The following is a 17,224-nucleotide window of genomic DNA, read 5'->3' as shown; positions in this document are numbered from 1 at the left end:
GAGCCTTATCCGTAAGCTGTTTAAACACAAGCTGTGAGCCAAATGTAGAGTGCTCTGTTTCTGATGTAATTGCATGTGAGGGAGCCCTGGTTACAGATTCCCTGTGAACTTGCTGCAATGCGATGCATTGTTTTACAAATTCCAGCGATAGGGGATTACACAATGGGGGAGGCATAAGGTTCAGAACCTATTTTTTTTTTCTTGACATGCAAGTTGGGCTTTACCTCGGTACCAGCTTTCTAAATGGTGTTGTGCAAGTAGTTTGAAAAGTTGCAAAAGATGTCTGTCCATTTAAGCAGGATAATGGAACTGAATGTGAATGATGACAATTACTAGTGTGGAAAATGTATAGTGGTGGATAGTAAAGATGTGGCTCAATACAAGAAATTTGAAGAGCTTCTTAAATCTATAAGAGATCCCTACCCAGTGTTGTTCGGTGAGTGGAATTGGAGCCCAAGTGTGGCACTGGAAAAGCGCAGCAGGTCAGGCCGCATCTAAGGAGCAGGAGAGTTGATGTTTCTCGCACCTCTGTTAGTGCAAATTAGAGGCCTGCTAATATCTGACATGGCTCAGTGTCAAGTTTGGCTTTGTAGCCCTCCTGTTCAAGTCTTTACTATGTTTTGCTGCATTTAAAGCCAGTATATAAATGTGTGGTCTACAATGCCAAGTCCTTGGTGAGAAGGAAATCTGTAGTATCTTACACCCTCCAGATACCCCAGGTTCATTCCAGCCAATGCAGTAGTTCTGAATGGCAATCAAGTTTGTATGAGAGGAAACCGTATCCAAGAGTTAGAAAAGAAAAGGTACACCTTCCACAGAGTTGTAAAATCCTTAAAGAATTTGAGAGACGGGGAAGGGATGAATGTCCATAAATAGAAGGCAGCCATAAATTAAATCTGAGGCACTTTGTTACCGAGGGCGTGCTTGGAATGTCACAGGGAGACAGATCATCAACATAGCTGTGTTTAATGAAAAGCTCGCGAGGTGCTGAAGGGAGAAGGGATAGGAGGATGTTTCCATTGTATCGCTGGAGATGGGGAGGTTGCTTAGCATTGAGATAAGGAGAAATGTCTTTGCTCAGTGGTGAACCTTAAGGAATTTCCAACGACAGAAGGCTGTGGAGGCCTATATTTAAGAGAAAAAAAAACAGATCCAAAGTCTGAGAAGATTTTTAGCTCGGGTGCTCGTTGTTGTGGTTCTGTTCGCCGAGCTGGGAATTTGTGTTGCAGACGTTTCGTCCCCTGTCTAGGTGACATCCTCAGTGCTTGGGAGCCTCCTGTGAAGCGCTTCTGTGATGTTTCCTCCGGCATTTATAGTGGTTTGTCTCTGCCACTTCCAGTTGTCAGTTCCAGCTGTCCGCTGCATCCACAGATTCTATCAACAAACACATCGACCTGGACACAAATATACCGGCCATTGCAGCGGACAGCTGGAACTGACAACTGGAAGCAGCAGAGACAAACCACTATAAATGCCGGAGGAAACAACACAGAAGCGCTTCACAGGAGGCTCCCAAGCACTGATGATGTCACCTAGACAGGGGACGCGACGTCTGCAACACAAATTTCCAGCTCGGCAAACAGAACCACAACCAAAAAAACAGATTTCTCGTCACTCAAGGTATTTTAAGGTAGGGGAGAGAAGGGAAAGGATCAGTCATGATCACAATGAATGGTGGAATAAGTGCAATGGGCTGAATGGCCTACTCGAGCTTCTATTTTGTCTTTATCAAGAAAAACAGCTGGACCCTTGTATGGGGAACAACACTGGCATAAACAGGCCAAATGGTCTGCATCTGTGCTGCAGTTTATTTTGGTCCCATTCTCAATTGGATGACAACATTAAAAAATTATTAGCCTAGAGCCCATGTGGCTTAAAGTTATAATTATTGGAGACCATAACACCCACCTATAGAAGACACCTTCCCTGCCCATGAATCTGACTCCTATTTCCTGTCACTCAGCAGATCATTAATCTGCCATCATGTTCCACAGGCTGGGTAATAGGTATTTTTGTAAAAAAAAAACTTTCCGAGGTTGTGGATGTCATTTGCACGACCAATAATTTGTTGCTTGTCCTTAATTGCCCTTCATCTAAGTGGTTAGCTCGACCATATGAAGGCAGTTTAGAGTAAACCTCATGGTAGTGAGGCTGGAATAGGCAAGAATGGGTCAGCACAGCAACCTTCCATCAGTGAATCAGGCGTTTCTCCAATGGTTATTCCAACTTTTTATTCAATCCTGTAAAGTGCTGACAAAACTGAAAGGCCTAAAGATGGATAAATCAGTTGGACCAAACTGCAGGATTCTGAAGGTGGCAGCTAAGGAGATTGTGGAGGTCTTGGTGGTGATCTTTCAGGAATCACTGAAATCAGGGGAGGTACCAGAGGACGAGCAAATGACTAACGTAACAGAGGCAGAAGATCAGAAATTATCAACCAGTTACCCTGAGAGTAAGATTTTAGAGTCCCTTAAGGGTGAGATTGCTAAGTGTATGGTAAAATAAGGTGGAGTCAGCATTAAGCTGCTGACTGAGAACCCATAGTGGTGGGGTAAGGTACTGGGACAGATGATTGATTAGCTGAATGGCAGAAGGCAGAGAATGGGCATAAAGGTATCTTGTTCAGAATAGAGGCTGGGAACTAGTGGAGTGTTGGGACCACAACTATTCATGTTCTATGTTAATGATTCACATGAAAGAATGGAGGGCATTGTTGCGAGGCTTGTAGAAGGCCAGGTAGTGTTGAGGAAGCAGAGAAGCTGCAGAAGGACTTGGACAGGTGAGGAGAGTGGGCAGAAAAAGTGGCAGATGGAGGGCAATGTGGGAAATTATGAGGTTATGCAGTTTGGAAGGAAGAAGAGACATTGCCTAATTTCTCAATAGGGAAAGGCTCCAGAAATGTGAAGCACAAAGGAACTTGGGAGTGCGAGTTCCAGATTTCCTTCTAGTTACATATCTGTTCAGTTCATAGTTTAGAAGTGCAGAATTAACATTTGTTTTCAAGAAAGCGAGAAAATAAAAGCAGGAGTGCAGGGCTGAGGCTGTATAAGGCTTTGGTCAGACTACATTCGGAACATTGTGAGTGGTTTTAGGCCTTGTATCGCAGGAAGGAGGTGCTGGCCTTAGATAGGGCCCAGAGATGGTTAACAAGAGTGATCCTGGAAATGACGGTCATGTTCTATGAGGACTTTGGGTCTGGACTCAATGGAGTTTAGAAGCATGTTGGAGGAGCTGATGGAAATATACAGAATAGCGAGAGGCCTGAATGAAGTGGACAAGGAGACGATGTTTCCATAAGTAGCTTAGCCTGTGGGAGAAGCCCTTCAGAACTGAGGGGAGAGGGAATTTCTTCAGCCAGAGGCTGAGCAGGGGGATCAAGGGTAGAAGGAGAATGGTGCTGAGAGATAGGTCGGGCAGAAGAGTGTGTGACCTATAGCTTATGGTCTTTGTTCATCTGCAAAATGTTTAACAGTGGGCCTTTCCTTAAAAGAAAACAATGCTATGCTAATAGAGCTTTTGTTTTAATGTTAAGGGGTGGGGTCTGGTGGAAGGCGTGTCTTATTTGTGTTGAGGATCCTGGTCCCTTTCCCCTATTAAGAGCCACTGAGTTGTTTACTCTGCACACTCACCCACCCTTGAACCGAGCTGCTATCCCCGCCTCTCTCTGACCAGCAGTGGCCAGGATGGAAAAGGCGGCTCGCTGAGTGGCCAAGCCCGCTGCCAGTCAGTCAAGCGACTCGCGTCTGGATTGGATGGTCCGCCCGTCGGTCAACGCAGACGGGGCGGTCGAAGCTGTCCGTCGGCTGCCGCGGCCCTGCAATTGGGCGGCAGCGGCCATCCGTCAGCGGCGGGGGTCGCGGATTGGTTGACGAAGCGAGTCGGGTTGTTCCTTACCGCCAGGCCACCCCCCCCCTCCCCGCCGCCTCCCCGAGAGGAGGGCGGGGTGTCAAGGCGAGCCCGCCCAGCCTGCCGGGAAGATGGCGGCGGTGGACGGGAGCTTGCGCTTGGCGCTGGCCGCCCTGTGGGCTGTCGCGGCCGGGCAGCCGGACGGTGGCGGCGAGGTGGAGGTGCGCGGGGTCCGGCTCGAGAGCAGCGGCGGCGGAGGAGGAGTCGGAGTCGGGCAGGTGCGGATGGCGGGCGGCGCGATCGAAGCCGGCGCCGGGGCCCGTTTCCAGCTGAGGGTGTTCGGCGCGCGCCTGGCGGCCGACAGCTGGCCCTGGTTGGCCTACAGCCGCGAGCCCGAGTGCGGCAGCCCGGGCCTCGAGACCGCCTGGCTGCACCTGGGCGGCAACCAATCGGACGGCTCGGTGCTGGTGAGCGTGCGGGCCGGCCTGCAGGCGGGCCGTTACTACCTGTGCGCCCTGGTGCAGCGGGAGGGGCCCCTGTGGCGGCCCCCCGGCGGCTGGGAGACCCCGCTGGACGTCCGGCCTCCGCCGTCGCCCCGCTCGGTGTGGGGCCAGGTGCTGGTGCTGGCCCTGCTGCTGCTCGCCTCGGCGCTCCTCCACCTGCTGCGCCTCAGCGTGCTGTGGCTGGAGCCCCCGGAGCTGCGCATCATCCGCCACTGCGGCACCGAGGCGGAGAAGCGGCGGGCCGACTCGCTGGAGCCCCTGCGGCGGCGGGGCAACCTGGTGCTGTGCTCCCTGGTGCTGGGCAACGTGCTGGCCAGCTCGTGCCTGGCGGTGCTGCTGCACCAGGTGCTGGGTGCCCTCCTGCCCGCCGTGCTGGTCTGTGCCGGCCTGCTCTTCCTCCTGGGTGAGGTGGTGCCCTATGCCATCTGCTCGCGGTACGGCTTCGCCGTGGCCTCCCGCACCACCTGGCTGACCCGCCTGCTCGTGGTGCTAGCCTCGCCGCTGGCCCTGCCCGTCACCCTGCTCCTGGACTATGCCCTGCGCCAGGATGTCAGCACCTGCTACGTCCGCGAGAAGATCCTGGACATGCTGCGCTCCACCGACCCCTACAGCGAGTTTGTCAAGGAGGAGTTCAGCCGCGGCACGCTGAGGACCAAAGTTGTGGAGGACATCATGACCAGCTTGAAGGACTGCTTCATGCTCAGCGCTGAAGCCGTGCTCGACTTCAGCACCATGTCTGAAATTATGCAGTGTGGCTACACCAGGATCCCAGTTTACGAGGAGGAGAGATCCAACATTGTGGACATGGTCTATGTCAAAGACCTGGCCATGGTCGACCCAGAGGACTGCACTCCTTTGAACACCATCATCAAATTCTACAACCACCCCCTGCATTTTGTGTTCAATGACACCAAGTTGGACGCTGTCCTGGAAGAGTTTAAGAAAGGTGATTGTTTGTCGCTCGCAGAATCTGTTCCACTGTGCAAAAGGAAATGTTAATTTGCACGATGCTTTGTGGAGAGCCTTCGAACGAGGTGTGCTCATCGTGACCTGAACTTTTTTGACTTGCCTGCAGATCTTCTCTCATCACCATTTTTTCTTTCCCACGATAATCCAAAGCACCTACTATTTAGGCCCCTCAGAATGTGTTTTAGTCATAGAGTCATACAGCACAGAAACAGAACTATTAATCCAACCAGTCAATGTGTGAACATAATCCCAAAAACTAGTTCCACCTGCCTGTTCCTGGCCTATATCTTTCCAAAGCTATCCTATTCATGTATCTATCCAAATGTACAAAGAACATGAGTCACATATACATTGTTCTTTGTTCTATCCAAATGTCTTTTAACCGCTGTGTCTGCATCCATCACTACCTCAGGAAGTTCAATGTATATGTGAATCATCCTCTGTTAGAAAAAAATTGACTAGTCTTTTTTAAATCTCTTTGGTCTCACCTTCAAAATGTGCCCCTTGGTCTTGAAATTGAGCATCTCAGGGAAAAGACAACTACTGTTAGCTCTATGGAGACAGTAAGAACTGAAGATGTTGGAAGCCAGAGTCAATAAATACAGAGCTGGAGGAACACAGTGGGTCAGATACCGTTGGAGGAGCAGGACAGTCAACGTTTTGGGCTGGGACCCTTTATCAGACCTGATGAAGGGTCCTTGCCTGAAGCTTTGGCTTTCATGCTCCTCTGCTGCTGTCTGACCTGCTGTGCTTCTCCAGCTCCACATCTGTAGACTTTACCATTAACTCTATGTCTACTTCACATTATTTTATAAACTCCTATTAGGCTGCCTCTTGATCTCCTATGCTCCAGTGAAACATGTCCCAGCCTTTCTTTATAACTCAACCCTTCCGTACTCAGCATCGTCCTGGCAAATTTCTGCTGAACCTTCTCCAGCTTAATAATATCCTTGCTATAACTGTGCGACCAGAACTGGACACAATATTCCAGAAGAGGCTTCACCAATATCGTGTAGAACCTCGACATGACTTCCCAACTGTTATCCTCAAAGCACTGAACAATAGAGGCAAGCATGCCAAATGCCTTTTTCACTACCCTGTCAATATGTGACACAAACTGCACCCCTAGTGCTCTCTATTCTACAACATTACCCAAAGCCCTACCATTAATTGTATAAGCCCTACCCTTGTTTGTTTTACCAAAATGCAATACCTTGCATCTATCTAGATTGAGCTCCTTCTGCCATTTTTCAGCCCGTTGCCCCATTTGATTGCATGCCTAAGTTTTGTCCCTCTCCCAGATTCTGACTTCTCTGGTCCTGTTTCACTATCAGTACAGGTGCTGCTGTTCATTAATAGGATCACCAACACAGTTCTCAAACTGCAGCTGGGCAAGTTGACAAGGCTTTTTTAAAACCAGAGCACACAACGTCTCAGGTTTTAGCTTTGGAAGTGCTGGTGTTGGACTGGGTTGGACAAAGTTTAAAAATCATACAACACCAGCTTGTAGTCCAACTGGTTTATTTGGAAGCACTAGCTTTCAGAGCGCTGCTCCTTTGGGTGGTTGTGGAGTTGATGAATGAGCAGTGTTCCAAAAGCTAGTTCTTCCAAATAACTCTGTTGGACTACAAGCTGGTGTTGTATGATTTTTAACTCAGGTTTTAGAAATAGAGTAGGAAAGCGAGGGATGTTGTGTTGAATCTGTAAAAATCATAGTCAATTCTGGGTACACTACTCAAGGAAGGAGAGGCCTTTTTGCTTTCCAGTCTTGCCTAATTTCCCTTGAACTGAGTCACTTGCCTGACTATTTCAGAGAGGAGAAAGTGAGGACTGCAGATGCTGGAGATCAAAGTTGAAACTTGGAGGAGGGGCGTTGGAAATGTGATAGGTGGAAAGAGGTCAAGGTGAGGGTGATAGGTCGGAGTAGGATGGAGGCGGAGAGGTAAGAGCTGTGCAGTGTCAATTGCATTGCTGAAGATCTGGAGTTGCATGCAAGCCAGACGCATTTTTTACATCAATTGATAATAACTGTCAAGGGTCACTATGGCTTTATTGTTGCATTCAAATTCTGCAACAGACATATTTCTAATATTTGAGGGAATCAAGGGTTACGGGGAAAGGACAGCAAATGCGGAGTATAGGGTTATTAAATCAGCCAGAATGATCTTGTCCAATGGCAGAGCAGATTTGATTGGCTGAATAGATTATTCCGTTCCTCCATCCTATGATTTGCATTTCGGTGCAGGAGCTGCAATTATTCTTGCACCGCAGAGGAGGAGAGTCAATTGCTGTTCTCCAAATTGTCAGTGTCTTTAACGAAACAGAGAAAATGTTTTCAGCGTCTGGAGGGTCAGTAATCGCAGTGCGTAAAATTTCAGTTTCAAACGAACCAAAGGCAACACAAGAGTTTGTTTTGAATGCAGTGGGTTGTGATTTTGAATGCAGGACCTGAAAGGGTGATGTTGGCAGATTCAGTGGTAACTTTAAAATGTATATGACGTGGAGTGTGGGGAAATTCCTTTGAAAGACCATGATGGGCAGAATGACCTCCATCTGGTGGCTCAGTGATACGTATTCTGGTGGTTGACATGAAGCCACCAAGTTCGATAACTCAAAAGATTTGGTGCCAGTTGTTAACACTTGGCTGTGTGTCTGTCAGCACTCATTGACACAAATTGCCTTATCCTGCTTCATCACTCGGGGGCTAGGTCCCAGCCAAGGGCACAGTTGACTACTGGTACGTATTCTGTGAAATCCATTGCAGTGGTTCACCAGGACTGAAGTAGTTTCACAGCACTTATCTGAGAGCTGAATTGTATTTAATAATACCTATATAACAGCAAGAGTTAGCAGACAGCTTTTTGGTAATGAATTGTCTGTATTTATAAATATCAGAGCTTGGTGTGGTGTATCGTTGAATTGTTTCTGCTTTAAGATATAGAGAGGCCTCACATTTGCTTTCTGGATCATTCTAGCATATCCTGTTTGAATTCATTGTGAGTAGAAGCACAATTATGGTTTTACTTTCCATCATCCATCTGAAAAGCATTTTTTTTTGAGGACGCCTACTTCATTTTTCCAGGAATTAATGCCCCCTTTCCCCTTTCTTCACTGATTAGCCAGGATCCAGATTTCTATCAGGACCTTGAGTATAGGATGTTGATACATTAACTTCAAACTTTCCCTTCAGTGATTGCCTGAAATACCAGCTGGATGTTGTATTCCACTTTTGGCTTAATACACAAGCATCCCGCTGCCAAAGCGTGCACCTGAACCCTCACCTCACCAGTCCAGGACTTTACCTGGCAAGTTAAATTAAAAAGGGATAAAATGCCCAGCAGGGTAGTGAGCAACTTGAACTCAAGGCTTAGAGCAAACAAGGCTACCACTCTAACTGAGGGTGTACAAAAAGCAGAACGTTTACTGCACAGTCACCATTCAACCTGCTGTGTTTGCACCATTCTGTATAAGCAATTCACTCATTAACATTTTTCAACCTCACATAATGGTGCACTTGATTCTTTTTCAAATTCAGTCGAATTCTAATTTCCTTTTAGTATACCTCAACAGAACCTACCTCCACTGTGTTCTGAGGCCCTGCATTGTAGATGGTAATCATTTGTTGTATGAGCACACATTTCCTCATCATTTTTGCAATACTTTAAATGTGTGTCGCTCCCTTCTGACCCTTGCTTAAGTGGGAACACCTCCTGATCTGTCTGGACCTCTGTAGATTTTAAATCAAATCTACAGTTCTGAGAAACAATTTGTAGCAGTGGCTTCGATAAGTCCCAGCTGGATAGTGTCTGATTTTGGTGCCACATTTTCAGAGAGACGTTTAGGCCTTGGCAAGGGAACAGAGGACATTTACAAGAATGATAGAAATGGTGGGGGTGCTTTCATTTTGCAGAAAGACTTGAGATGGTGGGCTCTCTTTAGAGCAGAGGTGGTGAACTTAGAACTTTACCTAGTACAGGTCCCTCTACCCTCAATATTGTGCTGAAATGTGAAACCCATCTAACCGACACTATTCCATTATCGATCGTATGTTTATCCAATGACCATTTAAATGCCCATAAAGTTGGCGAGTCCACAACTGTTCCAGGCAGGGCGTTCCACACCCCTACTACACTCTGAGTAAAGAACCTATCTCTGATATCTGCCCTATATCTATCAGAGCTGAAAATGTGTTGCTGGAAAAGCGCAGCAGGTCAGGCAGCATCCAAGGAACAGGAGAATCGACGTTTCGGGCATAAGCCCTTCGGGCTCATGCCCAAAACGTCGATTCTCCTGTTCCTTGCAATTTAAAGCTATGCCCCCTTGTGCTAGCCATCACCATCCAAGGAAAAAGGCTCTCACTGTCCAACCTATCTAATCCTCTGATCATCCTTTATGTCTCTAAGTTGCCTCTTAACCTTCTTTCTAATGAAAACAGCCTCAAATTCCTCAGCCTTTCTTTGTAAGACCTTCCCTCCATACCAGGCAACGTCCTGGTAAATCTCCTCTGCATTCTTTCCAATGCTTGCTATAATGCAGCGACCTGAACTGTACGCAATCCTCCAAATGTGGCTGCACCAGAGTTTTGTACAGCTGCAACATGACCTCATGGCTCCAAAACTCAATCCCTGTACCAGTAAAAGCTAATACACCGTATGCCTTCATAACGACCCTCTCAACCTGGGTGGTAACTTTCAGGGATCTATGTACGTTGGACACTGAATCTCTCTGCTCATCCAGACTACCAAGCACCTTACCATGAACCCATTTCTGTATTCCTGTTTCTCCTTCCAAAGTGAATCATCTCACACTTGTCTGCATTAAACTCTCAACCCAGCCCTGCAGCTTATCTACGTACCTCTGTAACCTGCAAAATCCTTCCGCACTATCCACAAGTCTACTGACTTTAGTGTCTTCTGCAAATTTCCTTCTACACCCTCATCCAGGTCATGTATAAAAATGACAAACAGCATTGGCCCCTGCTTTTGTGCACCTCTATGCAATCTCCCTGCACAAAAATCTGAGCAGTTTTAATAAAAATAGAAAAGGATAAAGTTGTCCCACTGACAGGAGGGTTGATTTCACATGGTTCTATGAAGATTTAGAGTAATTTGAAAAGTAACATTTTGGATTCATGGTTAGTGGTACAGTGAGATGTTATAATCTAGAATTAACTGCCTAAGAGGGTTCTGGATTTATTTGTTACTTCTGAAAACGCAGTCAGATACTTGAAAAGCAACTTAAAGTTTGCAAGGTTATTGGTGGAACTTCAGATGAGTGGGATAAACAGAATTGTTCTTTTGAAGAGCTCTCCCAGGCATGATGGCCTGAATGCTGTACTTCAGGGATGTAAGATTCGCCGCTTCCATGTGATGATGTGAATTAGTAGTAGAGCTTTTGGCTCTTTGAACCTGTTCCACCACTCAATAAAACAAACTCAGAGAAAGTGCTGGTAATGTGACTGAACGAGTAATCCAGAGGCTGGCAGAAAATTAATTCAGTTAGTTAATTTAATGAATAAAACTAGTCTTGAAGAAGGTACAACAACTTACTGTGGGTAGTCATAAAAGCCCATCTGGATCACTCATGCCGTTTAGGGAGGGAAGTTTGCCCCCCTTAATCGGTCTGGCTCGTATGATTCCAGAACAGTGTTTCCTCCAAACTGCCAGCTGCTCCGATGTTCCATGCACGGCATTTGGAGTTGGCGCTCTGAATGCAATTTGACTTCCAATTCCGGGAGTCAGTGGCGTGCATGTGCCTCGGAGGCCTGAGCAGCCAGTGAGAAAATGTAGTGGGAATGCAACTCCCGGCACACAGCAGTAGAATTTACTCTCTACAGCCTTCTGAAATAGTCCAGTAAACCACTCGGGTGAAGGACAATTGGAGAATGGGCAACGAATGCTGGCCTTTCCAGCGGCACCCACATCTGATTGAAGAATAAAGAAACAAAGTAAACGTGTTGGTTGATCTGATTGTGCCCTTGACTCCACTTTGCAACCTCCTCCCCAATACCTTTGACTCCCCTGTCAGTCCAGAAACTGCTTTAAAAATATTTAGTGACTCTGCTTTTACTCCCCTCTTCTTGAATGGGAGACCTTTAATTTGTAAACGCTGCCCTTTAATTTTAGTCTCTCCCTTAGCTTTTTCATGCTTGCAGATCATCAGAGCGGGAGGGGGCAAGCAGCAAGGAAAGTAAGCCTCTGAAAAAGGCTTGAATCCAAGTTGGTTTGGCTTACTTGGTTGTTGTGTTTTATCACCTAAACTTGTTCAGAGGTTATGACAGTGTTGTGTTCATGTTGTTGTTTTGAGGCAAATCCCAAATGGCAATGGTCCAGAAGGTGAACAATGAAGGAGATGGTGATCCTTTCTACGAGGTACTCGGTTTAGTGACACTTGGGGATGTCATCGAAGAAATCATCAAATCTGAGATCCTCGACGAATCAGATAATAGTAAGTTGAAACTTGAGTTTACAGTCATAGAGGTGGACAGCATGGAAACAGACCCTTCGGTCCAACCTGTCCACGCTGACCAGATATCCCAATCCAACCTAGTCCCACCTGCCAGCACCCGGCCCATATCCCTCCAAACCCTTCCTATTCATATACCCATCCAAATGCCTCTTAAATGTTGCAATTATACCAGCCCCCTTCACTTCCTCTGACAGCTCATTCCATACACGTACCACCCTCTGCGTGAAAAAGTTGCTCCTTAGGTCTCTTTTGTATCTTTCCCTTCTCACCCTAAACCTATGCCCCTCTAGTTCTGGACTCCCTGAACCCAGGGAAAAGACTTTGCCTATTTATTGTATCCATGCCCCCTAATGATTTTATAATCCTCTATAAGGTCACCCCTCAGCCTCCAACGCTCCAGGGAAACCAGCCCCAGCCTGTTCAGCCTCTCCCTGTAGCTCAAATCCTCCAATCCTGGCAACATCCTTGTATATCTTTTCTGAACCCTTTCAAGTTTCACAACATCTTTCCGATAGGAAGGAGACCAGAATTGCACACAATATTCCAACAGTGGCCTAACCAACATCCTGTACAGCCGCAACATGACCTCCCAACTCCTGTACTTAATACTCTGACCAATAAAGGAAAGCATACCAAACGCCTTCTTCACTATCCTATCTACCTGCGACTCCACTTTCAAGGAGCTATGAAACTGGTCTCTCTCTTCAGCAACACTCCCTAGGACCTTATCATTAAGTGTATGAGTCCTGCTAAGATTTGCTTTCCCAAAATGTAGCACCTTGCATTTATCTAAATTAAACTCCATCTACCACTTCTCAGCCCCTTGGTCCGTTGGTCAAGATCCTGTTCTGATCTGAGGTAACCCTCTTCGCTGTCCACTGCACCTCTAATTTTGGTGTCATCTGCAAACTTAGTAGCTGTGCTACTTATTCTCGCATCCAAATCATTTATGTAAATGACAAAATGTAGAGGACCCAGCACCGATCCTTGTGGCACTCCACTGGTCAGAGGCCTGATGGCTTTTACAATTCGGAGTCGTCTCACCAATTCCCTTCTCAGAAGGATTATTCAGCATTTCGGTACAGGGACTGACCATTCTGTTTTAGCAACCTGGTGCCAATGTTTATGCTCCACATAAATGCCCTCCCTCTCTTTTTCTCACCCAGTCAACATATCCTTTTTCTGTCTGTCTTGTTGATCTATCTTTCCTTTAAATGCATCTCTGCTGTTGACCTCAAATGTTCCCTGTGCGTTGACACATTCCAACCATTTGTCTTGAAATCCCGATTGGATTTCTTTGTGAACATAATTGATTTAAGGCTGCTGATTCTGGTATCGCCTGCTTTTGGAAATTTTCCTGTATCAGCCCACTCAAAATCACCTACGATCTTAAAGAACTCAATCAAACGGGAACCCCCTTCTGTGCACCTTTTCCTCATGTATATGACTTCTCAGTTCTTGGACTATTAGAGTACATTTTTTGCCTTTTGGTGCCTTCCAAATTCTTTTCTATAGCACACCCTACTTGTGCCATTTAACCGAGGTTATATACGTGATTAATATGACTTGCTGCTTTACCTGTGATTAAAATGTAACACTAGTGTTGATTCACCATTAAGGACTTGCTGTAAGCACAGGGTGGATCAATTTCCTTCTGCTACTTTGTTGTGAAATAAAAGAAAAATTGATGTTCATTCATGGGAGATGGGTGCTACTGGCAAGAGACCCATTTATTGCTCTCGTTCCCCTCGAGAAGGTGCAGGGGAAACCACTACCTTGAAGACTCTTCACCTAATTTTTACAGCGCAATGGTCGACCATTTGGCCCACTATGACGACCCTGGTTCTCTGAAACTACCTGTCTCTGTGTGTCATTCCCCGTCTTCTCCCTGTAATCCTGCACGGTTTTCCTCTCTAAATGACTGTATCGTTCCTTCCAGAAAGCCCCAGTTGAGCCTGCATTCTGCAGTAGCATATTCCGATCCTGGCCACTTGTGAAAAAGGGTTTTCCTCGATCATTTTTGTTAATTGCCTCAGGAGTTGGTTAGCTCAGTTGGCTGGATGGCTGCTTTGTGATACAGAGCAATGCCGACAAAGTAGTTTCATTTCCTGCACAGGCTGATATTACCATGAGGGACTCGCCTTTTCAACCTCTTCCCCTCGCCTGAGCATTGTGACCCTCAGGTTAAATAACTACCAGTCATGTCTTTCTAATGGTAGCATAATGTTTCTTAAAAGACAGGTGAACCACGTTGGTTTTGAATGATAGCTGATAGTTACAACATCGACACCAATTTCAGTGCAAGTCTATCATTCCTTAAATGTGGACAGCACTCGCTGTTCCAGATGTGGTCTCATCAAAGCCCTGTAGTTTTGCAGCCTGACTTTGTTGATTCCAGTCCATTAGCAATTGAGACTAAAGTGCCATTTGCCTTTGCAATTGATCACTGTACCTGCTCAATAATGTTCTGCCTTTTGAGAGAACGCCACCTAGCTTCAGACTTCTTGAGGGAGGGCACAGAAATCAGTTAGACAGCGTTGTCACTCTATGCAGTAATATTGATTTCTTCCCAGCAAAGACATGAGAAATCAAAGCTGAGAAAAGACCCTTTAGAGTACAAAGACTATCCCTCTTGTTGTTTCTTTAACAATATCTCGTTCCCAACTGTTGTGCTTTTCCAAGAATGTTGTGCTCCCTCAGTCCTCCCCCTCTGATGCAGTACTTCTGCAGTACAGGTATTGCATCTCCAACAGTGCAGAACGTCCTCAGTACTGATCATCTAAGTCATGGAGAGTAGTCTTCCGGCACATGCTGGAAGATGCAAGTGAGCTTCATGATGCTTTTTTCGTTGCAGTCTCACTCGAAGAATGATTTACATTTCAAATGGGGATTGACCTGTGCTACTTTGCTGAGATGGTGGCGGAGGATTGAATTTAAGCCAATTGTAAGTGACTCAAAGAATCTCAATCAGAGATGACAGTTGTTTTTTCAAATTTCCTGTTCCTTTCACAGTGGAGAATAAGGTGAAGAAAAAGCCTGCTCCCATCAGCACTTCTATTGAACGCAAGAAGGAAGATGTCTCGTTTTTTAAGGTGCCTGATATCGATCTAAAGGGAAAGATTTCACCCCAGCTTTTACTAGCAACTCAGCGTTTCTTATCCAGAGGTAGGGAGACAGTTACTGCTGGGAAAAGGCTGGGGTTGTGAGAGGGATGGTAGAGGCTAAGTGTCTTTGGTTCCTCTCCAAAATGTGTCTTGTAATGTGCAATGTTTTTCTGAAGAGAGAGAAAACCGTGAGTTTGAAGCTACTAAGTTGACAGACTCTTGTTTTTAGCTTGGTGAAAGTGGTTAGGGGAGGTCAGTGCTGCACTGAAATTTAGAGTACAATCTAATGTTGGCTGACAGTTTTAAGACTGAAATCTTGCCTGGCTGAATTTGGACTCTGTGTGTTTCTAGGGAGCACTGGGACGGGTTAACCCTAGAGTGTAGTACTAGAGGGAAGGTGGCTATAACTGAGTGGGAACTGGGGTAAGGAATGAATTATGTACGTACTAAAGAAAGTATATTGTGTGATCTTGCTCCCACGTTAATGCAGAAGTCCTGAATAATAGCAGCAACGTTGATGTATTCACACTGTGCCAATGTGATTTTGTATTTAAATACTAACATGCGTAATGAGCCATTTACTGATGGAGAAAGAGTCCAGGGCCTGCCTTTGGGTGTTCATGTGGGATTATAAAATCAGAGTCTGTTTTCTTCACACCACTCTCCACCTTGCCCCCAAGGAAAGAATCCCAACTACATTAACTTTCAGCTACTCTGAACTACATCACTCCGGTACGATAGCGTATCTGAGCGGGTTACTTTTGAGCTTGTTGCTATACTGCTATAACGACCGCAGGTTGTGTTTGCAGAAGTGGAGTTATTCAGCCCCTCGCGGGTCTCTGAGAGCGTTCTTCTCCATCTACTCAAACACCCCAGTGTCAACCAGGAGGTGAAGTTCAACGAAAATCACAAGATGGCTCCGGAGCATTACCTGTACCAGCGGAATCAGCCAGTTGACTACTTCATTCTGGTGTTGCAGGTACGTGTCATTCTGATGCTTCTCCTGGACATGAAATCCCTACCTTTTGACTTTCACTTGGGAGTGCCCCTTCACCCGAGTCATCTGGATACATTTCAAGGGAAACTGGACAGGTAGCTGTGAGTAAAGGGAATAGAAGGTTGCATGAATAGAAGAGGGGAGGAAAGCTAAGAGGAGACCCAAGGAGCAGATGGTGAAGTAGTACTAATATCACTGCACTCGAGATCCAGAAGCCCAGGTGAATGCGTTGGGATTACAGATTCAAATCCGACTTGTCAGACATTTAAATTTGGTGAATTGACAAAACCTGAAATCTAAAGCTAATGGCGATCGTTACAACTGTGATAAATTATTGTTAATAATAATGAAAATGTTACTGTTCATCAGAGGACTCGTAACACTTGGGGGGAAGGGCAACAGAGGTGCAGGGACTCTGCATTGAAAACTTTGGGCTCTGATATTTACAATGCCTGTGGAGAACTTTGCCTGAAGTATAAAGTCAGACTCTGTCTGCCCACTTTACTGTACTGTCATGCTGCCACTCTGTTCAGAGGTGTCAGTGCAAAAACTGGCCTGACACTTGAATGCACTGCTTCACCTTTTGGGGATGCCATCTTTCACATGAACCATTCACTGTAGGTAGATTGGTGAGGCAGCCCTGAAGGATCCTGACTTGTTCTGGAAAGGACTGGAGGGGCCAAATGGCCGAATCCTGCTCTTATTTGCTTCTGTCCCAAGGCACTATTTCAAAGAAAAACAAAGTCATTCTCCCAGTGTCCTGGTTGATATGCACATGCAAAACAATGTGACTTAGAAAGAGTTGATATGGTTCTTACTGCAGTGCTGATTGTGGGAACGTGCTGTGTGTAAATTGGCTGCAGCAGTTCTGACGCAACAAAACATCTCAAATATTTGTCAACAGTAGAGCATATTACAGACTTTGTTGGTGAAGATACATAGCTGAATCCTGATGACTCAGCATGGTTGTTCTGTGACATGGCTCATGTTAGTAATATTGCAATCTTTTTACTTGTTAACACCATGGAACCTTTTTCAATATTTCTCTTGCTTTTATTCTTCAGATGTGTCTTATGTCAACATCTGCCTTGACAGGTAGTGCTGTGTTATGCAAAGTGTTGTTGCATTCTTGTTACAATCAGTAACAACGCATTGTAAATCTGCTCTTGAAAACAGGGACGAGTGGAGGTGGAGATTGGTAAAGAGGGTTTGAAGTTCGAAAACGGAGCCTTTACCTACTATGGTGTCTCTGCACTAACTACCCCATCCTCTGGTAGGAATTTATGCTTTGCTTATTTCTATTTGTTCTCCACAGTCCTGGCAAACTTTACTTCGCA

At 46.0% G+C, this 17,224-nt stretch overlaps 1 protein-coding gene across 2 annotated transcripts in view; it reads left to right on the top strand.

Moving 5' to 3' along the window:
• Positions 1-3,943: 3,943 nt before the first annotated feature.
• LOC122543177 (metal transporter CNNM3) overlaps positions 3,944-17,224 on the top strand; it is an 87,305-nt gene continuing 74,024 nt past the window's right edge. For both annotated transcript variants that reach the window (XR_006309941.1, XM_043681599.1), the window contains exons 1-5: positions 3,944-5,295; positions 11,625-11,765; positions 14,799-14,951; positions 15,700-15,869; positions 17,064-17,160. Coding sequence is in view for 1 of the 2 variants with exons in the window: in XM_043681599.1 (XP_043537534.1) it covers positions 3,978-5,295; positions 11,625-11,765; positions 14,799-14,951; positions 15,700-15,869; positions 17,064-17,160 (1,879 nt within the window). In the remaining variant the exon portion in view is untranslated. The remainder of the gene's footprint in view (positions 5,296-11,624; positions 11,766-14,798; positions 14,952-15,699; positions 15,870-17,063; positions 17,161-17,224) is intronic.

Source organism: Chiloscyllium plagiosum, chromosome 42 (genome assembly GCF_004010195.1).
Source record: "Chiloscyllium plagiosum isolate BGI_BamShark_2017 chromosome 42, ASM401019v2, whole genome shotgun sequence".
Classification (NCBI taxonomy): domain Eukaryota; kingdom Metazoa; phylum Chordata; class Chondrichthyes; order Orectolobiformes; family Hemiscylliidae; genus Chiloscyllium; species Chiloscyllium plagiosum.
Note: the sequence above shows the minus strand (reverse complement) of the source record. Positions and strands in the feature narration are given on the sequence as shown.